Genomic DNA, 24,665 nt, shown 5'->3' with positions numbered 1-24,665 from the left:
GATCAGGAAGATCCTCTGGAGGAGGAAATGGCAACCCACTCCAGTATTCTTGCCTGAAGAATCCCATGGACAGAGGAGTTTGGTGGGTTACAGTTCATGGGGTCTCAGAGTCGGACAAGGCTGAGCAACTGAGCAGAACAGCATGCACATGTCCTGAGTGGGGCACGCAAGCCACACAGCAGGAACCTGGTGAACATGGACCATGGTGTGTTGAAGTGCTTCTTGCAAGCTGGGTCTCTCATTAACAGGTAGAGAATCCACCCAGGATTGGCCTCTTCCAGCCCCATGAGGGGCTTCCCTGGTGGCTCAGTGGTAAAGAATCTGCCTGCAAAGCAGGAGACCCGGGTTTGATCCCTGGGTCAGGAAGATCCCTTGGAGAAGGGAATGGCTACCCAGTCAAGTATTCTTGCCTGGAAAATCCATGGATAGAGGAGTTTAGTGGGCTACAGTCCAAGGGGTTGCAAAGAGTTGGACATGACTGAGTGACTCACACACACACAGCCCCATGACACCTCCCCTGGAAACCAATGGAAAGCCAGGGCTCACCCACTGTATGCCAGCTCCATTGCTCCTTGTAAACATAGCTGATACCTGTTCGTTTTCATCCTTGAACATGCCCCTTGACCCCAGGCCATGCATCCCCACTGTCTGCCCCGCCCACCTGCATCTGCGGTGGGTGGAGCCATACTCTGAATCAAAGACCAAGGCAGCTCTCAGTGATACCGATAATCCTAACGGCTATTCTTTCCCAAGTGCCAGGTGTATGCCCATCACTGTACACACATGAATTCTATTTCTCCCATTTTACAGATGAGGAAACTAAGGCTCATGGAGGTTAACCATTTGCCCAAGGCTGCACAGGTAGGAAGCTTGGACTCTACCCAGGCAGTGTGCTGCTTATAGCTCCATATGCTATGATAGGATCGGTATAGGCAGGTGTAGGTATAGATAGGATAGATATAGCTCCATAGGCTATGATTCTTCCGTAGGGCACACTCCTCCAGAGCGTGACTCTCTCATTGGCTATTGTATAGAAATGAACAAAGACGCAGAGAACAGAAGTGATGTTCTGAGAACACTTTGACCACAGGCAGCAGCATGAACTGTTGAGGGCTTTGATTCTGGTTGAGTCTCTGTCCATGACCCCACCCTCATGCCTTGATGTGCCAGGACCCCAGCAAGTCCTTGAGGGCAGGCATCTGGCTTTCTAGCCTTCAGATCCCCACACAGTATCCTGCATACGACAATCAGATAAACACAGTTTGCTGGGCAAAGACACACAGGAGGGGGATGGAGCATGGACTGGAAAGCTGATGACCACCTTGGTGGCTGGATGCAGCTCGTCCTGAAGCCCAGAACCTAGGAACATGACCCTATTTGGAAAAGTGGTCTTTGAAGATGTAATTAAGCCAAGGCTCTCAAGATGAGATCATTCTGGGTTTAGGTGGGTTGGCTTTAGCCAGGTCCTAAATCCAATGACAAGTGTCCTCATTAGTGACAGAAGAGAAGACACACCCACAGAGAAAAGGACACAGAAGGTGAAAGCAGTAAATGATAGGTGTCAGCTGGCTGACCATGGTTCCCAGATACTTGATCAATCACTCCCTGATGTCACTGTGAATATATTTTTAGAAGAGATCTAATGTTTAGGTCAGTGGACTTTGAAGGAAGCTAATGACCCATCATAGTGTGGGTGGGCCTCACCCAATCAGGTAAGGTCTTAACAAAAATGATGAAGGTTTCCCCTAAGGAAAAGTGCATTCCATGCAGAGACCTCTCCAACTTGAGTATCAGCTCTTTCTTGGGTCTCCAGGCCACACTTGCAGATCGTGGACTTTGCCAGCCCCCACAATCACATAAGCAGTTTCCTGAAATAAGTCTCCCCCTCCCTCCTTCACATATGTGTGTGTGTATGTGTGTGTGTGTGTACACACATCCTACAGGTTTTGTTTCTCTGTAGAATCCCAATATAAAGATTGGAGTGATGCAGCCACAAGCCAAGGAAAGCTCCCGAAGCTGAAAGAGAAAAGGATGGATTTTCCCCTACAAGCTCCCAGTAAAAGCACAGCTCTGCTGACACCCTGACTTTGGCCTTCCTGCCTCTAGAACAAGGAGAGAATAAATTTCACTGTTCCAAGCCACCATGTTGGTAATAATTTGTCACACAACTATCTAATACAAAATGTAGGAGACTAACACAAAATGTAGCCAAGGGCCAAGGAGGAGCTTGTCGCCTTGGTAGCCTGTTGGCTGAACCCAGTGGCTCTCAAGCCATTATAAATCATGACAGCTTAGGGAAGAGTCAACCTCATGTGGTACCAACACATTACACAGAGTATGAAGAACACTGGGAGCAGGGACAGCAGCTAAAAGCAGGGGCCCCACACCCTAGTTCTGCCACTTTGACCTGTGGGATCCTGAACAAACTCCTTAATCTCTCCAATCTTCAGTTCCTATCTGTAAAAAGGGAATAAAAATAGTACCTGTTTAAGAAACTCATAATGAGGCTCCAGTGAGATTATGCATAGAAAGCACTAAGCCTATGGTTTTTCCAGTAGTCATGTATGGATGTGAGAGTTGGACAAAAAAAAGAATGAGCGCCCAGGAATTGATGCTTTCAATCTGTGGTGTTGGAGAAGACTCTTGAGAGTCCCTGGGACTGCAAGGAGATCAAACCAGTCCATCCTAAACGAACCAGTCCTGAATATTCATTGGAAGGACTGATGCAGAAGCTGAAGCTCCAATACTTTGTCCACCTAATTCGAAGAGCCGACTCATTAGGAAAGACCCTGATGCTGGGAAAGATTGAGGGCAGGAGGAGAAGAGAACGACAGAGGATGAGATGGTTGGATGGCATCACTGACTTGATGCACGTGAGTTTGAGCAAACTCAAGGAGATAGTGAAGGACAGGGAAGCCTGGCATGCTGCCGTCCACGGACACGACTGAGAGACTGAACAACAACATGCCTGGGGAGTGGAAAATACTTTTTAAACATTTGGGACTGTTATCGGTAGCAGCGTTTTTATAACAGTGAATTGATCCAGTTATAGCAAAACCCCATGCACTGCTTTAGAACCAGCAGATAAGGCTGCCTAATGCTCACATTCACACATCCTATTCATCTAAATACTGTATATTGTATAGAAGCAGCAGCTCTCCCTAAAAAAAATGGATTTGCTCCCTAATGATAACTATAGTTAGTGAAAGAGAAAGAATAGGTGTTTTTTGGAGGAGGAACAAAAGCCTGTGACATTTTCTACACAAGTGATCCAAAATCGGTTTCTTTACAACTTCTGATATGTCTTTAAAAGAACTGAGTATGTTACTTACCAGGCGGTGTGTTACAGCAGAGTCTCTTTTAAACAAGGTCTTCCTAGGCCATGAGTGTGTAAAAGCAAAGATGGAATGAATCCATGGCCCACGAGAGGCTGCAGAAGCCAGGGCTGGGTTAAAGACTTCAATTTCCTTACTGAATTTCATTCCGAATGGTGCCTCCTCTGCAAAACAGCAACGTGCATGCATTACATAATACAAAAAAGCAGTGGTTAAACTCTGGAAGCAAACCACATGATACACGGCAGGCGTTTGGAAAATCTTGACTGAGTAAGTGAACGAGGGTGTGAATGAAGGAATGACTTATCTCTTTGCCAAGGTGAGAAGTTCTCATTGGGAGCCATAGAGCTTAAGAAGAGTTTCTTGAAGTGTGTGCTTCTTACCTGATCTGTAGGCTGAAATGTACCAGCCTGGCCCCCTTCTAGACTGGCTGAGTCAGAACCGCTAGGCAAGGGAGGAGGCATGGGTGATTCCTACACACTTAGCATCAGAGGGCCCTGGGTTCCAATCCTGGCTGTCACTCGCCAGCTGTGCCCTTGGGAAAACCTCTAACCACTCTGTAAATTTCTATTTTGAAGTGACCAGAATTGTGGAGTCATGCCTTTTCAGCATTTATCTTCTGTCCAAGTACAAACTGTATATAGGCTGAGAATGAATCCTGTTTTTCACTCTTCCTTACACAGAGTATTGATAGCAAGGTCTTTAGAACTGCTTTAGAACCCCTTTTATAGAATTTCTAAATAAATGTAGGAAAATTAAAAAAAAAAAAAAGAATGTGGAACTGGATCCTGGATAAAATCAATATCCTTTTTCCCAGAATAGTATCTGTGGTTCAGTTCACAACGTTGGAATGGGGACAACGGTGAGCATCTGGGAATTTAGAGCCCTCACCATGGAAAACAGCACGCGCTTTCCCAGGCTGGCTGCTCAGTTGGGACTGTTCGAGTCAATCACACAAGTGGGACAGAACACCCACCTCCAGACCCCAGTCCAGTCCTTCGGGCTAAAGGACAAAGACTCACTGGACTTCAAATCTTAAGGCCACTCTGGGCTTTGTGTCTGGTGCAGGTGTCTAAGCCCCTGCTCCTCCAGGAGCTCAGAAGGCCCAGCCGTGGGCTCTGATGGAGACCTGAATGAGGACAGACACTGTTACTGTCCACAGACAGTACAGAAGGAAGTCAAGCTCTGACCTGACCATCACCTCCCACTGCGTCACTACCCAGTGGTCTCCCCACTAGTGTGCTGTCATGTGGGTTATTGGTCATGACTCTGCAGCTGTTTTAATGCACCCTGGCTCCCTCTGTTTCCTTCTCCTGCTAATTGCTACTTCTCAGGACTCAGCTGAGACTCAACACCTCCTCCAGGAAGCCCTCCCTGAAGCCTTCCCGGTGACCTCATTCCTCCACCCTCTGCTCTCACTATAACCACAGTCCTAAGTACACTGCCCTCCCTTATCCAAAATGTCTTCTTAATTAGTGACTAAAAGTTTTCCGTGATTATGGTGATATCACCCCAACCTCTTTTACTCAAATGAAAACACTGGATTTTGTAAACTTTTGTAAAGTCTTTTGCAAAGACTGCTTGTTGTTCTTCAGTTGCTAAGGTGTATCTGACTCTTGGCAACCCTGGGGATTGCAGCATGCCAGGCTCCTCTGTCCTCCACTATCTCTTGGGGTTTGCTCAAACTCATGTCCATTGAGTCAGTGATGCTATATAATCATCTCATCCTCTGTCATCCCCTTCTCCTCCTGCCTTTAATCTTTTCCAGCATCAGTGTCTTTTCTAACGAGTCAGCTCTTCACATCAGGTGGCCAAAGTATTGGACCTTCAGGTTCAGATCAGTCCTTCCAATGAATATTCAGGACTGATTTCCTTTAGGATTGATTGGTTTGATCTTCTTGCAGCCCAAGGGACTCTCAAGAGTCTTCGCCAGCAACATGCTTCGAAAGCATCAATTCTTGAGCGTTCAGCTTTCTTTATGGTCAACTCTCACACCCATACATGACTACTGAAAAAACCATAGCTTTGACTATTCAGACCTTTGTTGGCAAAGTGATACCTTTGCTTTTTAATACACTGTCTATGTTTGTCATAGCTTTACTTCCAAGGAGCAAGCTTTAACTTCGTGGCTGCAATCACCATCCACAGTGATTCTGGAGCCCAAGAAAATAAAATCTGTCACTTCTTCAACTTTTTCCCCCTCTATTGGCCATGACATGATGGAACTGGATGCCCCGATCTTAGTTTTTTTCATGTTGAGTCTTAAGCCAGCTTTTTTGCTCTCCTCTTTCACTTTCATCAAGAGGCTCTTTAGTTCCTCTTCACTTTCTGCCATAAGTGTAGTGTCATCTGCATATCTGAGGCTATTGATATTTCTCCCGTCTATCTTGATTCCAGCTTGAGCTTCATCCAGCCCAACATGTTGCATGAGGTACTCTGGATATAAGCTAAATAAACAAGGTGACAATACACAGCCTTGTCGTACTCTTTTCCCAATTTTGAACCAGTTCGTTGTTTAACGTCTGGTTCTAACTGTTGCTTTTTGACCTGCATAAGGTTTCTCAGGAGACCGGTAATATGGTCTGATATTCCCATCTCTTTAAGAATTTTCCACAAGTTTGTTGTGATCCACACAGTTAAAGACTTTATTGTAGTCAATGAAGCAGAAGTAGATGATTTTCTGGAACTCTCTTGCTTTCTTCATGATCCAGTAAAAGTCGGCAATTTGATCTCTGGTTCCTCTCCCTCTTCAAAACCCAGCTTGTACACATGGAATTTCTCAATTCATGTACTGCTGAAGCCTAGCTTGAAGGATTTTGAGCATAACATTGCTAGCTTGTGAAATGAGAGCAATTATACAGTAGTTTGAACATTCTTTGGCATTGCCCTTCTTTGGGATTGGAACGAAAACTGACTTTTTGCAGTCCTGTGGCCACTGCTGAGTCTTCCAAATTTGCTTACATATTGAGTGTGGCAGAGTAACAGAAGACCTAAAAAATACTTTTAACTCCCCCAGAAAATGAAATACATTTATCCCTGGAATAAAACAAGGTGTATTCATAACCTGTGTCAATTCTGGATGAAAAGTCTGTTCTGCCTTCCCAGGACCCCTCCCTTCAGGGTAGCCCCCCAACTAATCAGTAAGATTCTAGCTCAGTCTCTACAGACAAACCTGGATCTCAGCATATCCTGGTCCCCAGGAGGCCAGACTTAAGCCCAGAACCTAGAAGACTCTCCCCCCAAGTCCCAGTGATGGGACTGGGGACTGGCATGGAACTCAGACTGTGTCCATTAGTCTTCCCTGAACTTCTGTCGAGCTACAGAAAGTCTCTTCCTTTCTGCAAGTGGCAGCAATTACTTCCACATGGAAAGAATGTCCCTGAGAATGACACTCATCAGACGAAAGCAGGAGCCTCAGTGGAAAGTGAAAAGCAGAGCCCTGAGAACACTGTGCTCCTGGATCTGGGGCCTGTGCAGTCCAGCGATAAGGGTCAACAAATTGCTCATTGCCTAGTTAGTTTCAGTTGGATTTCTGAAACCTGGTGTGGTAGACTTTCAGTGCATGCATACTCAGTTATGTCCGACTTTTTGCAATCCTGCCAGGCTCCTCCGTCCATGGGATTTCCCAGGCAAGAATACTGGAGTGGGTTGCCATTTCCTTCTCCAGGGCACCTTCTCGACCCAGGGATGGAACACAGGTCTCCTGCGTCTCCTGCATTGGCAGCTGGATTCTTTCCTGCTGAGCCACCTGGGAAGTCAGGTAGACTGAGTAATGGTCTCCAAAGACACCCAGGTCCTAATCTCAGCAACCTGTAAATATGTTCTCTTATATGGCAACAGACTCTTTGCAGATACGATTAAATTAAGGACCCTTAGTTTAATTCATGGGGAAGTAACCTGGATTATCCAGGGGGCCATAAGTGTGACCCCAGATGCCTTACAGAGGGAGGCAGAGAGAGATCTGACAGGCAGAAGAGAAGGTCATGGGACCACTGCGGCAAGAAGCAATGCTGCTGGCTTGGAGGCTGCAGGAAGGGTCATGACCTGCAGGACTCAAGGAATGAAGCTCCAGATCCCGGAGAAGGAAGAATATTCTTCCCAGGGCCCTGGAGAGCGTGCTGACACTCTGAAGTCAGACCAGTTAAACTGACGTGAACTTTCGCCCTCCAAAACTATATGAGAATACATCGATACTGTTTTACCACTAAATCCCTGGTAACTCGTTACAGCAGCAAAAAGAAACTCACACAGTTGACTAATACACATACAGTAAAACCCATTCTGCGTTTTCTTCATCAGGCACCTTCAGGGGAGAATCACGATTCCCCCTTACCTGAATCATTACTGATTCTTGATTCTTACCAATTATTATTGAATCTTACCAAGAATCAATCACCACCTTACCTGAACTCAGATCTGGGCACCCCAGACCACTGCTGCAAGAGGGGACTCATTGCCCTTGCTCTGTAAGATACATAGGTGAGCAGGGTGCCAGGGAGGCAGAAGCAGGAGGTCTATGGCTTTAGGGTCTGGTTCTCTCTCATGGTCAAATCAATAAAAAAATCAACCAAGAGAAAAACTTACCTGGAGTTGTAACGTGAGAGTTTTCCACACTGGGCCAAATCCCAAGGGGTAAGTCCTGAAAGTCCAAAGGCACAAAGACATTATCGAAGAAAACACTAGGAGTGGTTGAAAAGTCATCTCTAAATGGCCTGCATGGAGAGGAGCTGCACGTTTATCCTGACACCTGATGTAAATCTTTCTAAGTCAACCATCTCCACCAGCATCTGAGTAGAGGATTATATAATCGCATTCCTGGAAGCTGTCTAGGGAGACAACACAGTGCAGTGGAAATTTCACACAGTTAGACCTGAGTTTGAACCCCAACTCTGCTTTTCAGGAACCCTCTGATGCGGGGAGAGCCTCAAGCCTCTGAATTCCCAAAATCCTGCTCGTTTTCAGAGTGGTACATAAAACACTGGCCTGGGAGTTGGAGACCTAGATTTGAACTTGAACCATTTATCTGCTGTGTGTCCTTGTTCAAGTCTCTTAGACTCTCTGAGCCTCAGATATTTCTTCTGCAAAGTGTAGAACTCCTCCCAGCTTGCTTCGCCTTGTTCAGCAATGAAAACTTGCCCAAACAGGGCTCAGTCAACCCCTCCATCCCATCTTTGTGAAATACTGAGCCCTAAAGAAGCCCAGAGCCCTCCACTATAAAACAGTAATAATAATCATTATCATGATTATTACTATAGTGCCTTGGCTAGAGCTCTTGAAATGGGCCAGGCCCCGTGCTGTGCACAGCAGGATTATTCACAATAGCCTAAAGGTAGAAGGAACCTAATGTCCACTAATGGATGGATGGATAAGCAAAAATGAAAGTGAAAGTTGCCCAGCTGTGACTGACTCTTTGTGACCCCATGGACTATACAGTCCATGGAATTCTCCAGGCCAGAATACTGGAGTGGGTAGCCTTTCCCTTCTCCAGGGGATCTTCCCAACCCAGGGATCAAAACCCAGGTCTCCCACATTGCAGGTGGATTCTTTACCAACTGAGCTATCAGGGAAGCCCATCCAAAAGTGGTCCAGGCATAAAATGAAATATCATTCAGCCTTAAAAGGAAGGAAAATCTGTCACAGGCTACAACATGGATGAAACTTGAGGACATCAGGTCAAGTGAAATAAGCCAGTAACAAAAATGCAAATAGTGTATGATTCCACTTATAGGAGATATGTAAAATTCATAAGAGACAGAAAGTAGAAGGGTGGTTGTCAAGGGCTGGGAGACAGCAGAATGGGGGGTTGTTGATTAATGGGGACAGAGTTTCAGTATCACAAGATTAAAATAATTCTGCAGATGGAAACACAAAAATGTGAATGTATTTAACATTGCTGAACTGTACACTTAAAAAGGGATAAGAGGGTAAATTTTGTTGTGTATGGTGGTGGTGGTTTAGTTGCTAAGTTGTGCCCGACTCTTTGGAACCCCATGGACTGTAGCCCGCCAGGCTCCTCTGTCCATGGGATTTCTCAGGCAAGAATACTGAGTGGGTTGCCACTTCCTTCTCTAGGGGATCTTCCCGACCCAGGGATTGAACCCAAGTCTCCTATGTCTCCTGCACTGACAGGCAGATTCTTTACCACTGAGCCATCAGAGAAACCCCATATTAGTACATATAGTTACATATTTAGTAAGTTACTTCATTAGTACATATACTTATATATTTAGTAATTTGAAAATATATGTAGATATTTAACAATATGTTTAGTATTAACTACTTATAGATTTAATATATAGTTACATGTTTAACAATATGCCATATAATACCATAGATCATAACCATGCATTATTTTTAAAAGCCTAGGCAGGAGTATGCAGAAGTGTTAGCCTTGGGGGCTTGGGGACTGTGTGTGTGCAGTAGAAGGGGATCCCTGTCTCCGCACTGCCTGTATTGATTTGTTCCTTGTAACAAGGAGCATGTGCCCATGTGTCTCCGCAACAATAGCAAAAGTGACAATAATAAGAGACCAAGTGATGGGGGCCAGGATTCTCACGCCTGGTAGAAACATTGTCCCTGAGATCTTCCGGGACAGGTATGTGTGGCCAGAACAACCACTAGCTCATAACACCTTCCACAAGGTGCAAACAGGTGCCATTTTCCCAGAAGAATGCCGTGTGCCAGACACTGTCTTTGCTGCCATTTGGCAGGAAAAAAGAAATCTAAGGGCTTCCATTCTAGGCCCTGCATAGGGACCTCCTTCTAACAAGTATAGTACGGTTGGGTGGGCAGGGAGGGTTGGGGGGATGGGTGGTGAGTTCATGGCAGAGCAACCTGGCCAGTGCTGGTCCAGCCAAGAGTTCAAGGTCAACAACAACAGCAGAGCATCCCAGAAAAATTCCTCCAACTTGCTTGTCCCTATTCCTGAAATTTAAGACCATGCCATTCAGTTCAGTTCAGTTCAGTCGCTCAGTCGTGTCCGACTCTTTGCGACTCCATGAATCGCAGCACACCAGGCCTCCCCGTCCATCACCAACTCCCAGAGTTCACCCAGACTCACGTCCATCGAGTCAGTGATGCCATCCAGCCATCTCATCCTCTGTCGTCCCCTTCTCCTCTTGCCCCCAATCCCTCCCAGCATCAGAGTCTTTTCCAATGAGTCAACTCTTCGCATGAGGTGGCAAAAGTACTGGAGTTTCAGCTTTAGCATCAGTCCTTCCAAAGAAATCCCAGGGCTGATCTCCTTCAGAATGGACTGGTTGGATCTCCTTGCAGTCCAAGGGACTCTGACCACACCATAGTTTCCACCTTATCTAATATTTCTTCCCCTTTGACTGGGAGTCAGCTAAGGAATCATTTTTGTCATTTTGTGTTTCATTTAAGGAAACACTAGCTAATTAGATCATTTTCACTGTGTGGGCAGACATCTGTTCCTAGCTTAATTTTTGGAAGCCAGGCAGAATTCCAAGCAACTCACAGTTATTTGACAGTTTTCCATCTTTGTTTCCACTGGTAGAAATAGCTTTCTTAAATATTCCACTCTTTCAAATAAGTTAATTAACAGTATCTCGAATTTATGTTCATGTCTAAGCTAATGTTCCCAAACTGGGAAAATTTCTAGTCAAAGAAAATTCCCAAAGCTGTTTTGTAGGACAAGGTGTTCTGTACATTACTTTTTATGTGGCTGCATATCATTATGATCATAGAAACCACATTTTAATGTATCTAAATCTGTCTCCTTTGATGCTCAGAAATTGAATATGTGCTTAGAACCGTGGGGCATTTTTTTTACTGTAATAAACTAGAATGAAATCTGAAAACAACAACAACAAAACTAACAAAACAAATTAAAAAAAAAAAAAACCCACAAACAGCCATCAGTCATGTTGCCAGACGCACCCAGATGAATCCGAACAGAAAGCACCCTGCAAAATCCACACCCAGTGCTCCTCCAAACTGCCCAGGTCCTCACAACAAAGGAAGTGACAGCTACATGTAAAGTGATGTCCTGGGTGGGGGCCTGGGACCAAAAAGGACATTGGGTACAAGAACTAAGGAAATTTGAATAAACTATGGACTTTTACAATGGCTTGTCAAGGTTAGACCATTAATTGTAATAAATGTATCTTACTAGGGCTTCCCAGGTGGCTCAGTGGAAAAGAATTCGCCTGCCAGTGCAAGAGACACAAGAGACATGTGCTCAATCTCTGAGTCAAGAAAGATGCCCTGGAGTAGGAAATGGCAACCCACTCCAGTATTCTTGCCTGGAGAATCCCATGGACAAAGGAGCCTGGCAGGCTATATAGTCCGTGGGGTTGGAAAGAATCAGACACGACTGAATGACTACGTACATGTGTGTGCACATACCTTACTAATGTCAGATGCCAAGAGTAGGAGAAGCTGTGCATTGAGGGGAATATATATGAATTTTCTGCATCATGTGTACGATTTTTCTAAAATCTAAAACTGTTCTAAATACTAAAATCTGTTAACTAAATAAAAGAATTAATTTGTGAGGTCTCTGGGGTCCACACACACGTCTGCCTGTACCATCCCTGCCCCTGGAATTCTCCACCTATTCTTTCCCCAGCACTCGCTGCACGGCAAGCTCTGTGGCAGGCCCCTGACTTGATGGAAGGACAAAGGCCCCGTTCCAACAGACACTTCCACTCCAGGGAGAGGAGCAGGATACCAGTGCCCAGGGAGCAAATGACTCAGAAACGCCCTCTCGGCCGAGGCTCCCTGAGGTCTCAGCAGTTCCTGGGTGTCGCTAGCCTAGGGGTGCCTCTCTGGGGGATCCTTGGCCACTGTGAGCAGCCTGGTCCCACAGAGACCATGCCAACCACCGGTCGATACCTCACTTCAATGTCCAGCCTTCCCTTCCCTGTGTGAAGCCCCTCTCCAAGATGGCACAGGTCAGCTGACAAGGTCATCATGACCTCAACGGTCTCATTTCACAGCCAGTTCTCCATCCCCATTGCACACAACTCACCAGCAGTATTTGGCATGTGAGTGCATTGGCATCTTATGGCTGCTGTAACAAGTCACTACAAACCGAACGACTCAAAACAAATATATGCTTATTATCACATGGTTCTGGAGGTCAGGAGTCTCACTTGGGTCTCACTGGACTAAAATCAAGGTGTCTGCAGGGCTGCATTCTTTTCTGGAGGCTGTGGGGGAGCCTCTTTCAGCCTCTAGAAGCAACCTACCCTCCTCACTTCATAGCCTCTTCCTGCATCTTCAAAGCCAGCAGCAGCAGATTGAGGCCTCAAGGGGCATCCCTCTGACCTTCTTCCAAGGTCACATCTCCTTCGGACTCTCTCCTGCCTCCCTCTTCCATTTTGAAAGACCCTTAGGATTACACTGGTCCACCGGGATGATCCAAGGTCAGCTGAATAGCTACGTGAATTTCATCTGCAATGTCAATCTCCCTTTGCCAAGGGATGGAACACACTCACAGGCTCCACGGATCGGGATATGAACATCACTGGGGAGTCCTCTCTTCCTGAAATGCCTTCCTTCCTTGTCACAGCCTTGGTTTCCTTCCTATAAAATCAGCCACACTTTCTGATCGCCTTTGCTGAATCCCTTCTTCTTTCTGGTCTGGCGTTGGTATTGCTCCAGGCCTCTGCCCTAAGGCCTCACTCTTCCCAAACTATACTTACCCCCAAGAAAATCTCAGCCAGGTCCTGGGTACACCGGGGTTAAAGGCATGTGTGCACTGACCACTCCCTGGTAAAGATCTCAGCTCAGATTTTTCACCCAGATGAGGACTTGTCCATCACCACTCTCCTACACATCTCCACCTGGATGCCTCGTGGCAGGGGGCAGGGGTGGGGGGTCAAACTCAATAAGACCAAATCAGAAATCCTCATGGCCTTCTGAGGCTTCTGCGTATGAGCTGATGGTATCCCTAGTCTTCTATGTGTTCAGGCCCAAGTCCTTGTTTTCATTCTTGACTCCTTCCTTCGTTTCTCTCAATCTGCATCTAGTCACAGCAAACTCCGCTGGCTCTACTTTCAAATATATATCCCCAATCCAGCAACTTCTCAGCAGCTGTCCACTAACCTCACTGGTCCACTTCATCTCCATCATTTGCCTGGTCTCCTGCCTGCCTCTGCTCTTGGTCGTTACTTTCACCGCTGCCCTCTGTCCTCTATTCTCATAGCTGCCATGGAGATGCTTTAAAAAGACGAATCAAAGCAGGTCACTTTTCTCCTCAAAACCCACCCACGGCTTCCAACAAAATAACAGTCAGAGTCTTAACCACGGTCCATAGGGCCTTTCCTGATATGGTCCCTCCCCATCCTCTGGACCCACCTCACCCACTCCTCCTTCCTCCCCCCATCCCTGCTCTAATCACACCAGCCTCCTTGCGGTCCTGGACCACACCAAGCACATCCTGCCTCTGGCCTTTGTCCTCACTATCTCTGGCCTTTGTCCTCACTACGATCTCCTTTGGGAAGTTTTTCTCCAGAAGCACCCATGTCCCTCCCTCATTCCATCCAGGGCTCTGCTTAACTGTCACCGCCCCAGAGCACCTTCTCTGACCACCCTGTCCAAACAGCGCTCAAAGCCACTCCATCCAGTCCACTCTGCCCACTGCACTTCTCTACAGCCTGAACTGCTGACTCCTGCATCATAGATTAACACCACTTGGCGCCCTTCTCCTGGATTCTAAAGGGCAGAGACTGTCTTGTTCTCTCATATCTCAAGCACCTAGGTCTTGATGCCTAGGTCTGAAGCCTAAAGGGCCGTGCATAAACATTCAGAAGACTCTTGCCCACTCAAGTCTTCACTGTCTCTCTCCTTCCAGCACACTTCCAATAGAACTTTCTGGGATGGTGGGAATGTTCTATGGTCTGGGCTGTCCAATATGGTAACCACTAACCTACGGGGCCACCGAGCACCTGCAATGTTTAAATTCAAACAGCCACAACGTGGCCAGGGCTACTGTACTGGACACAGCAGTTTCAGAACATCTGGGAAATGGTTGTAACTATTACCTCACCCTTTGCAGGAAGGGATAGATATTAATAATAAGTTAACACGAGCATTTACGCTCCGGTTTTCAAAGCACTCTTGTGAATGGCCTGGCAACAAATATCCACATGAATGTTCTGGCATTGACCTTCCAAAGGAAAGAGCAGTTGAGGACAGGCGGGTGGGCTCTGAATGTGAGAGCACAGGACGGGCCTCGGGGGCATGGCACTCTGGGTCTCAGTTTTTGGCAAAATGGGCCAGATACTTCCCATCTCAACGGCCAGCAACAAGTGAAAGGACCCTGTGAAAATGTTCATCATGAGCTTTCTAAAAGCTCAGAAAATTGACACAGTATTATTATTTTGTCTTTTCTAGTGAAAGCCTAAGAACCAATCATAGACAGTGAAAGAAATCTCATTTAAAAGACCTAAATATCTGCAGTGAGTATAGCAGGCACCCTGGGGCCTACACTTAGAAAATGCAACAGAATAAGAGGAGCCAGGCCCTGAGGAAGGGCTGCGAGGGCCACAAGGCAGTGATGGGCCGGACCACTGGACAGGCATTCCTGGGAGCAGAAGCCTGGATGTGCAACTGCGGTCAGAGTGAAAGCGGGTGTGAGCACGGGAGAAAAGTGGTCAGATGTATACCACAGACAGGTCATCTAGAGGTCAGGGGGACATGAATGGTAGAACGCACAAATTAGGGGAGCGGGGGTAACCCAGAGGAAACAGTCATCAGAGGCCAGAGGCTGAGGGAGCGGGGACTGAACCTAATAGAGGCAGCCTGGATGGGAGAAGGGCAGACATCTGAGATGATCAGGAGGAAAAGCAGTGGGCCTGGTGATCAGATTTGGGAGAGGAGGAGGAGGACGTATCTAGGATGTGAGCCAGAGCTCCGCGCCCTCCCAAGCTAGGGACACAGGCGCAAGGGCAGGCTACATTTGCGGTCGCAGAAAACTCCAGCCATTGTGCCTTTTATCAACTGCTGCACTCTTCGGAGCACTCACCTGCGAAAGTCGTTCTATCTGCACTCCTGAACTCATCTAAACGCTCACATCGACCTTCTGGAGTAGACCCTGCAATAGTTACGCTCACATCGACCCGCTGGGGTAGACCCTGCAATAGGTACAGATCAGAAGCTACCTGCCCTAGGTCTCAGAGCTCTTAGGTTGCCGAAGGGGATCGACCGGGCCGCCTATAAGGTCCAAGCTCTCAGCCACAAACCACACCTCTTTCCCCACCTTTCCAGGGCGTTTTCCGGCCACAAGCGGGATCCACCAGGGTTGCATCTTACTCAGATCCCGCCCTCCCTTTCGGGTAACTTCCCCAACCCAAAGGGGCCTCCCCGCCAGGAGCGTAGGTGAAGCCAAATCTCCGGAGTCAGACCCGAGACTGGGAGACGGCCCTCCTTACCTGGGCGGTCCGCTCAAGCCCCGCCCCGGGAACCGTGTGGGGGTCCCGGAGAGGCTGTGGGCCCAGGGGGTGCTGGAGGGGAACCTGCCCCGCTGGGAGCTGGCCGAGGTTTCCGGACTCCGCGGGCAGCGCCAGTGCAGCGGCCAGCAGGCTCCCCGCCAGCACCCACGTGGCGCGCCCCGGGCCCCTCGCGGTATCCATCGCCCGCCTGGGTCCCGCGACCCCACAAGTGGCTGGTGCAGGCGGAGTTGGGGCAGCTTCCGGACCCCAGGCCCTGCCCCGCCGCCTCCGAGCATGCTCAGTGCGAACCTCCGCGGAAAGTTTTCTGGGAGCGAGACACTGGCATCTGGGCCTTGGCGGGCCAGCAGGAAGCCTTGGACCAAACGCGAGAGGGAGGGAAGGAAGGAGGGAGCCAAGCTGGCGAGGCCTGGGAGAAGTGGCCACACTTGCGTTTCCTCGTGCTTCACCCAGGGGCTCTACCAAAATCAGATCGGGTGACTCCTGCTCCCAGAAAGTTGAGAGCCTCCAAGTGCTCCTCTGTTAATGCCTGCTCCGTTCTCTTAAGTCTCAGCTCAGGCCCGTCTCCTCCAGCAAGCCTTCCCTGATACACAGTGGACCGACTCCCGAGTCTACGCAGGCGCAGCAGGCCCCCTTTTCCCCTCTCCCCCTCCCCCCATTAGCGAACTGAGAAGCTTTTGGAGAAGGAGAACAATAGGGGTGCAGGACGGCAAGGACAGGGGCTGGGCGGGGAATTGGCAGCTCATGGCCAGAGGGCAAGGACAGTTTTCGCATCCTTTTAGGTTGACTTCAACCCAGTCCGTTCCCACTGCCTGAGCCCTCGTTGTGGATGAGCCCTTGGACCAGCTCAAGGACCCATTCCCACAGCCCCTGGTCAGGCTGTGGAGGGATGTTCTACCTATAGGGCTTTTCATTAGAATCCAGCTTTGCTAAGAGATGCCTGCGCACACACGGGAGGATCCTGAGATACACCAAATACCAATTTGGGAACCAGGCAAATCATAATGATTGGCCAAAGGAAAACCCAAAGAAATCCCCCATATAGGTGACTGAAGCTGCCACGTGGGTGCAACTCGGAGACTCTCCATCTGAGAGTCTGTAGGTACAGTATTCCTTTTCCTCCTATAAATACTTTACTTGCTTCACTACTCTGTCTTTATGGAAATTCTTTTCTGCAAAGCCAGAGGGCCAGATCCCTTGTCACTGACTATGGGTCCAGTGGCCAGGATCCAGTGCTTTCACTGCCACGACCCAGTCCAACCTCTGGCTGGGAACCCAAGCCCTGCTCCAAGCCATGCAGGCAGAGGCCAGACACTGGGGACCTACCTCTCTGGGGACACCAAGAGGGGAGCTGGTGTCTGGAACCAGGAGTCACCAGCTGAAGAATCTCCCAGAACTCTCCATGGGGGCAGGGGGTAGGGCTCTTATTCCCCTGGGCCCTCAGGGACAGCTCATGCCTCTTCAGTCTCAGGCAGGAAGTCCGGTGCTTGTAGCCCCCTACTCCTACCCCTCCAATAGGCCTTTCCTGACTTCACAGGGACAAGACAGTGGAGTTTGGGAACCAGAGAATTTATTAGCCAAGCTTTCCCCATGGGGTTCACTGCCCTCAGTGGTACCCAGCATGTGCCTGGAGTGAGACAAGGCAAAAGGCTAAATGCTGGAGCATTAATTCTTTTAGAAATTTAGAGGATGATTTCTACCTTCAAACAATTGTATAATAAAGTAAAATGCAAACAACACTACAGTTACCGAGTCCAAGCTCCCTCTGCTCACCACACAACGGGACGATGAATCTGAGACACAAGGTGTTGAGGCAAAGAAGACGACTATTTGGAAAGCCAGCTGATGGAGAAGATGACAGGTTAGTGCCTAAAAATAACCATCCTGTCAGGGCCTGGTTGCCAGGTTCTTTTATGGATCAGAGATGGGAGGGAGGTGAGGAAACAAAGTAAAAAGACTATTCAATCCTTGCAAATTCCCCTAGAATGGCAAGCCTTTGAGAGGGGGATGTGTTAGTTTCACTTCCTTGCCGTCCTTCACACATAGGCAGATCAGGTTATCTCCGTGAAGCAGGCCATCATGTATGTTTATCATAACAAAAAAAGGCTAGAGTCACAGAAGCAGATCCAGTGTAGATTTAAAATTAGCCCTTCCTGATTACACTATTGGAGAAGGAAATGGCAACCCACTCGTGTTCTTGCCTGGAGGATCCCAGGGACAGGGGGAGCCTGGTGGGCTGCCATCTATGGGGTCGCACAGAGTTGGACACGACTGAAGTGACTTAGCAGCAGCAGATTACACTATATTTTAAACTTTTTATTTTGTATTGGGGTACAGCCGATTAACAAACAATGTAACAGTTTCAGGTGAACAGTGAAGGGATCCAGCCATACGTACACAGTTGTCCGTTCTCCCCCAAACTCCCCTCCCATCCAGGCCACCCCATGACAATGAGCAGAGTTCCATGTGTCATACAGTAGGTCCTTGTTAGCTATCTATTTTAAACATAGCAGTGAAAGAACACTGTATTTTTAAAAATAAAAGCCTGAGTATCCAAAGAAATAGCCAGCGTAAAGCAAGAACTTCTGGTTTTTGCCCTCAGACATGTTCCCAAGAGTCTTGGAGATGCTCCTGGGGAAACATTTAAGAAGCACCGCATGGCAGAGTGTGAGTCCTAAAGCCAGACAGACACAGGTGTGACTGTATCTGCCCCATTTCCTATTCCAAGACCTCAAACGAGCTACGACTCTGATCTAGCTGTCAGTTTCTTCATTTATACAAAGTAAATCTACATAGTAGTTCCCATCTTGCCAGCTTGGAAGGAGTGAAGAGGAAATGATGGAAAAACCCAGAAACTTGAGCTGGATGTTGAGGGAGGTGAGGAAACAAAGTAAAAAGACTATTCAACCCTTGCAAATTAAAAGGACATGAAACCCCTCTCTGTTGAAACAGGTCCCTATGTTACCTCTGCTCTGGCCCTCATAGGGAATTAAGCTCCAAAGGGTATAAGTGTGTGTGTGTGTGTGTGTGTGACTGAGTGTGTGTGTGTGTGTGTGTGTGTGTGTGTGTGTGACTGAGTGTGTGTGTGTGTACACCCCAGCAGCCAGAATGAGAGCTAGCATCAGTAAATGTTGCTTATAGAAAGAACAGATGCTGAACTCATCTGCCTATCTCCCTGCAAGATGCTTACTGCTGGACCTTGTCTGGTTGATGGCTGGCCTGGTGCTGGTTCAGACAGTAGGGTCTCTGGATAGGCTGAGTGAATGAGTGACCACATGGCATCTCCGTGGCTAGCCAGGGCTGGATGTAAGCATCTCCCTATAGGTTGTCTTAGAGGAAAGCATTGACCATCCCCGAAGAAACTAGCAGTAAAACAGGAGCCTTCAGGCAAACAAGTTCAGAGGCAGGGCCGGACTGTGCGACCCAAGGATGGCCAACTGCTAGAGGTCATGGGGCACGGCTGAGTCAGACCAGCAATGAATCACTCACCGCAGACCCTGATCCTCACCAGGAGGATAGTAACGCCCATCTCAGAAGGCTGGTAAGAAAGTTACTTGGATCATCAAGCTAAATGCTTAACAATTTCTAAGCACTCGATAAACTGAACCGAGCAACACCCTCCTCGCGTGAGGATCTGGCTGAGCTCCCCGGCCCCGCTGGAAATCAGAGCCCTCTGCAAAACAAGACTCCTCCCAGAAGGTTCTCCTCGCTGGGAAGCGCGCCTCTGGCCGGGCATGCTCAGTGCAAAAGGCAGGGCCGGAGGCGGGGGTGGCTCAAAGTTTGGAGCAAACCGTCCAGGCTCCTCCCTCCGGCTAGGCAGCTCCGGAAAGCGAGAGAGAAGCAGGAGAAGGAGGCTACACAGGCCGGAGAAATCGACGGAGCGCACCGCGCCGTCCCGCGGGCCCCGCCGGGATCCGGAGTCCGGCAGCGGGGACCCGCCAGGGATGGAGCGCCGGGCGGTGGGCCGTGGCAGCGCGCGGCGGCAGGCCGGAGGCGGCGGGCCGGCCGCCTGAGCGCCCCCGGATGGCCCGCGGCGAGACGACCTGCGGGAGCGAAGCGCGGCTGCGGCTGGGCCGGGACGCGGTGCGGCCAGCGCCCGCTCTGCTGGTCCCCGCCGTGCTGCTGGGCACCGCGCTCGGCCTCGGCCTCGGCCTCTGGCTCGGCTGCCGCTCCGTGCGCCCGCGTCTCCGGCACCAGGTGGGTCGGCCGGGCGGGCGGCCCGGTGTGGGATGCGAGGGCGCGGTCCCCCCTCGGCGCTGGGGTCCAGGCTTCCACTTGAGCCTGATCACGGGCATCGCGCGCGCGACGGGTCCTGTCCTGGGGACGGGTGTTCCCCTTCTGCTCTGGGAGGCGGCTGGAGACAGTAACTGCAGTGGGAGGCGGCCAAGTGACAGATGGGCTTTAGCTTGCGATTCCCCGGAAGGGTCCACTCCATCCAACAACTGCCTGTGACCTTAGCCAGTGAGGTCTCCAGGCCGCGGTCTCCTCTGCAGCATCAAGGATTTTGACTGATGCGCTGGGCTCACCGTGGGGGGCTGGAGGGTAGGGAATTCCCTCGCCTGCCCTAGTCTCTGCAACCGCCTGTCCCTTCTGCTTCCTTGCTGTGTGGATTCCCCCGCTAGCCCCGCTGGAGTCCGCTCTGCTACATCAGCATGCACTCATCATTCGACACAGCAAAAGTTTGCTGAGCATCTTCTACTGCTAGACATGGCCAGGGGACAGCAGTGTGCTCCTGCCTCTGGAGCAAGATGGAGTTGGACAGATTACTAGTAAATGTTTGATTGTAACACAGCCAGATAAGTTCTGTAATGGGGAAATGGAAACACTAGCATTTACTGAATGCTGGCTGTATGCTGAGTGCTGAGCCACACTCTGTACCTGAATTGTCATCTCATTGAATTTCCAAAACAGCTTTGTGAGCTGGTTCCATTAATGTACCCATTTTGCAGATGAGGAAACTGAGGCACAGAGAGGTTAAATATCTTGCCAAATGACAGGTGTGTTTCACCCCAAAGCTACTGTATTGGAGGTGGATGGGATTGGTCACAGGTGGCTGCCTGAAGGGGATTAATGGATGCTTCGTGTGGCAGTTGTCATTATGGAATCACATGTTGTGTGGAGGTATCCGGCATACAGCAGTCATTCCATCAGTGGCGGAATGATCACTGTTTTAGGTCCTTGCGGCTCGGACCTCCTTGATGAATGAAGTCTGGTCAGATCTGAGCTAAGGTGGTGTGGTCTTGTCCCCCCATTTCTGGCCCATGTGAGCAGGGTATGCAGTCAGCAGATGTAAGCCAGGTGACTTCAGAGGAGTGTCATGCTGCAAAGAGATGATAAAGGTTAAAATTAACATAATGCAAGTCTCTTGTAGGAAAGTCTGGGTTGTCAAATCCTCCTGGTAATTAAAAGACATTGGCTTCTTGTGTGAAGAGAGAAGTCACATGTCAGAGCCTTCCGTGGGTGCCAGGCCCCTTGTCAAGGGTTTGTGGCTGTTTCCTTCTCTAGCCTCACTCCAAGCCTGAGTGGAGGCTGTCATCCTCACTTACCAGGTATGGACGTTGAGGCTCTGCAAGTTGTTCTCTGTCCAGGGTCATGAAAAATGAACAGTGGGCTGGACTTTAACTGCAGTCTTTCTGAATGCCTAAGTTAGAATTTTTCACCATCTGCTACCTGCTGAGGCAGGTGTTAGTATCTGTTTTAGTCTGCTTGGGTGTCTATAGCAAAAATACCATCAACTTGGTAACTGATGAACACAAACATTTCTCAGAGTTCAGGAGGCTGGAGGTCCAGGATCAGAGTGCCAGTATGGTTGGATTCTGGCAAAGGTCCTCTTCCTGGTTGTAGATGACTGATTTCTGCCCGAGTCCTCTCATGGCAGAAGGGGCAGGGGAGTGGCTGGGGCCTCTTTTAGCAGGGCACTAATCCCATTCATGGGAGCACCATCATTATGATCTAACAGGTCCTCCCAAAGGTCCTGCCTCCAAATACCATCACCTTGGGGGTTAGGGTTTCAACATATTAATTGACAAGAGAGGTAAGGGACACAAGCATTCAGACCATAGAGTCACCCATTTTGCAGCTAAGTTGAGGCTGACAGAGACTAACCAAGCTGTCTGGGTTTGTACAGCTGGTTAGTCACAGCTGTACTAGTCTAGCTGAGGGTGGTGGTAGGTCCGATCAGGTCTGTAGCCATGAAGGGGGTTCATGGTCAAGGGTAGGACTGATGAGATTTTCTGATGGTTTGGATGTGATCTTTGCAATATTCTTTTCTAAATGTCCTCCGTTTCCCACCTCTAGTCTCTATTTCTAAAATGCACATCTAACAATATGACTCCCAGTTAAAAATCTCCAGTGGCTCCTGGCTGCCTACACAAGATCATGTCCAGTTTCCTTGCATGGTGCATAAGGTCACTGACCTTCCCCAGGGTATCCAACATAGCACACAGGTGTCTGTACATCCAGCCACCCAGAATCCCCTTATCCCCAGAAACCTCTGCACTTCTGCACATCTGTTCTCTGCCTCTTGTCCCACTCATTCTTTAGATCGTTGTTGTTCAGTTGATGAGTCGTGTCCAACTCTTTGCAACCCTATGGACTGCAGCACGGCAGGCCCCTCTGTCTTTAACTGTCTCCCAGAGCTTACTCAAATTCATTTCCCTCGAGTAGGTGATGCTATCTAACCATCTCATCCTCTGCCGCCCTCTTCTTTTGCCTTCCATCTTTCCCAGAATCAGGGTCTTTTCCAGTGAGTCGACTCTTCACATCGGGTGGCCAAAGTATTAGAGCTTAAGCTTCCGCACCAGTCCTTCCAATGAATATTCAGTGTTGGTTTCCTTTAGGATTGACTGGTTTGATCTCCTTGCAGTCCAAGGAAGCATCCTTTAGAACCCAGAGAGAAAATCATGTAGGGAACTGTTACAACCCTCGGGCTGGAGCAGGCACTTCCTCCCTCACGGGTCCTGGGCACTCTGTTCTCTGGTCCAGGTCACCCAGCTTATAATTCTATCTTGCACCACTTTCCCTTTGTGGTTTCTGTTTTATTAGTTTTATTTATTTCATCATTAAAACTTTGTTTGCATCAGAGTGACTAATGTGTCCACCCTTAGGTGTGCATGCCAAGTCACTCTGATTGTGTACAACTCTTTGCAACAGGCTCCTCTGTCCATAGGATTTCCCAGGCAAGAATACTGGAGTGTGTTGACTTTTCCTTCTCCAGGGGATCTTCCCAAGCCAGGGATTGAACCCGCCTCTCTTATGTCTCCTGCATTGGCAGGAAGGTTCTTTACCACTAGTGAATCATGCGCATAATTTAAAATGTTCCTTGGCAACCATTTCTCACTTCTCTGAAGCCATCTTGTTTGACTCTTGTTCAGCTGGCTGTTTTGGTCATTTACTTCCCATATGTAAATAACCTGATGATGTGGCTGCTTGACGTCCCACTGTGGAAGTGGGGAGTGATTTACTAATAGCTCTCTTTTCTCCCCACTCTTCATATTTACACCCTCCCCACACACCATCACCACCTCCCTGTGTGGTTATGGGGTACGTTTGGTTAAATCAGCATTTGGTGTTTTCGTTACTGCAATTTTGTAAACATAATTCACTGTCAGCCAAGGATCTGCAGTGATTATGAATATTTCCTTTCTTGCACAAGATTTTGTTTTCCTTGAAATTAATAATTACCCATTTTTCATTTCCTTAAATTCTAAGTACGTGTCATTGATTTAACAATAAACTCTCTCCCATTTATCTCCATTTCCTTTCAAGATATTTGAATACATTAGGTATTTGATCAACTTCCTCTTTTAGAAAAACTTGTCTCCCAGAAAAATTCTGAACCCCGCCATCTGAGCTGGTTGCCTTCAGACTGTTGCTACTCTCAAAATGAACCAGACCAGTAACATCAGCATTATTGGGAACTTGTTAGAAATGCCAGTTCTTGGACCCCACCCCAGACACACTGATGAGAATCTCTAGAGGTGGGTTCAGCGAGATGTATTTGACAAGCCCTCCCATGATCCAGTGGTTTTTTAAAGTCATCCAATTACAGTATTGGAAATAACAAGAATATTTATACTTATGTGTCATTCTCCACATTGAGCTGTTTTGTGTGTACACATAATATTGATATGCTTGTTATATCTAATATTGTCATTGGGTGGTTTTTAAGAAAATACCTTAGGTAATCTTAAACTCTAGAATGGTTTCTATTGTGAACTAGTTGATCCTCATTATTCATGGATTCGGTGTTTTCAAATTTGCCTGCTTACTAAAATTTATTTTGTAATCCCCTAAATGGGCACTTGGGGCGCTTTTGAGGTGCTTCCTGAATAGGAGTAGAGTTGAGAAACATATGAGTTGCCTGGCGTGCAGTTTCCAAATGAGACTGAACAAGGCCACACTCTGCTTTCTTATGTCTGCTCATACTGCCAACAAGTGTCCTTTCCATGCTCTCTTTAGTGCCTTTCTTTCTTCTCATCTTTGTGCTTCCTGTTGGTGCTTCTGTTGTTGAAAATGAAGTGTGGCGCTGAAGTGCAGCAGTCTAGTGTTTCTAAGGACAAGGAGGCTGTGCTGTGCTATGGAGAAAATGCACGTGTTAGATACATTTATCCAGGCACGAGTTACAGTGCTGTTGGCCGTGAGTTCAAGGTTAATGAATCAACAGTATGTTAAATCAGGCATCTTTAGACAGAGACACACAGTAAAAAAAAGTTACGTATTGATTGGCTAGTGAAAATATTTTCCAGTAGTCATGTATGGATGTGAGAGTTGGACCATAAAGAAAGCTGAGCGCCGAAGAGCTGATGCTTTTGAACTGTGGTGTTGGAGAAGACTCTTGAGAGTCCTTTAGACTTCAAGGAGATCCAACCAGTCAATCCTAAAGGAAATCAGTCCTGACTATTCATTGGAAGGA

General features: G+C 48.2%; 2 protein-coding genes across 5 annotated transcripts in view; one reads left to right on the top strand and one right to left on the bottom strand.

The window, feature by feature from the left end:
* EVC2 (EvC ciliary complex subunit 2) overlaps positions 1 to 16,018 on the bottom strand; it is a 157,443-nt gene extending 141,425 nt beyond the window's left edge. Inside the window, exons 1-3 of the mRNA XM_055589083.1 lie at positions 15,734 to 16,018; positions 7,920 to 7,974; positions 3,333 to 3,499 (exon numbers count right to left, since the gene is read on the bottom strand). Coding sequence (XP_055445058.1) covers positions 3,333 to 3,499; positions 7,920 to 7,974; positions 15,734 to 15,934 — 423 coding nt within the window. The 5' untranslated portion in view covers positions 15,935 to 16,018. The remainder of the gene's footprint in view (positions 1 to 3,332; positions 3,500 to 7,919; positions 7,975 to 15,733) is intronic.
* A 3,494-nt stretch (positions 16,019 to 19,512) lies between these two features.
* EVC (EvC ciliary complex subunit 1) overlaps positions 19,513 to 24,665 on the top strand; it is a 104,774-nt gene continuing 99,621 nt past the window's right edge. For all 4 annotated transcript variants that reach the window (XM_055589082.1, XM_055589080.1, XM_055589081.1 and 1 more), the window contains exon 1: positions 19,513 to 19,948. In XM_055589082.1, coding sequence (XP_055445057.1) covers positions 19,775 to 19,948 — 174 coding nt within the window. In that variant the 5' untranslated portion in view covers positions 19,513 to 19,774. The remainder of the gene's footprint in view (positions 19,949 to 24,665) is intronic.

This window comes from Bubalus kerabau, chromosome 7 (genome assembly GCF_029407905.1).
Source record: "Bubalus kerabau isolate K-KA32 ecotype Philippines breed swamp buffalo chromosome 7, PCC_UOA_SB_1v2, whole genome shotgun sequence".
Lineage (NCBI taxonomy): Eukaryota > Metazoa > Chordata > Mammalia > Artiodactyla > Bovidae > Bubalus > Bubalus kerabau.
The sequence above is the reverse complement of the archived record's forward strand: the minus strand, read 5'-3'. Positions and strand labels throughout refer to the sequence as shown.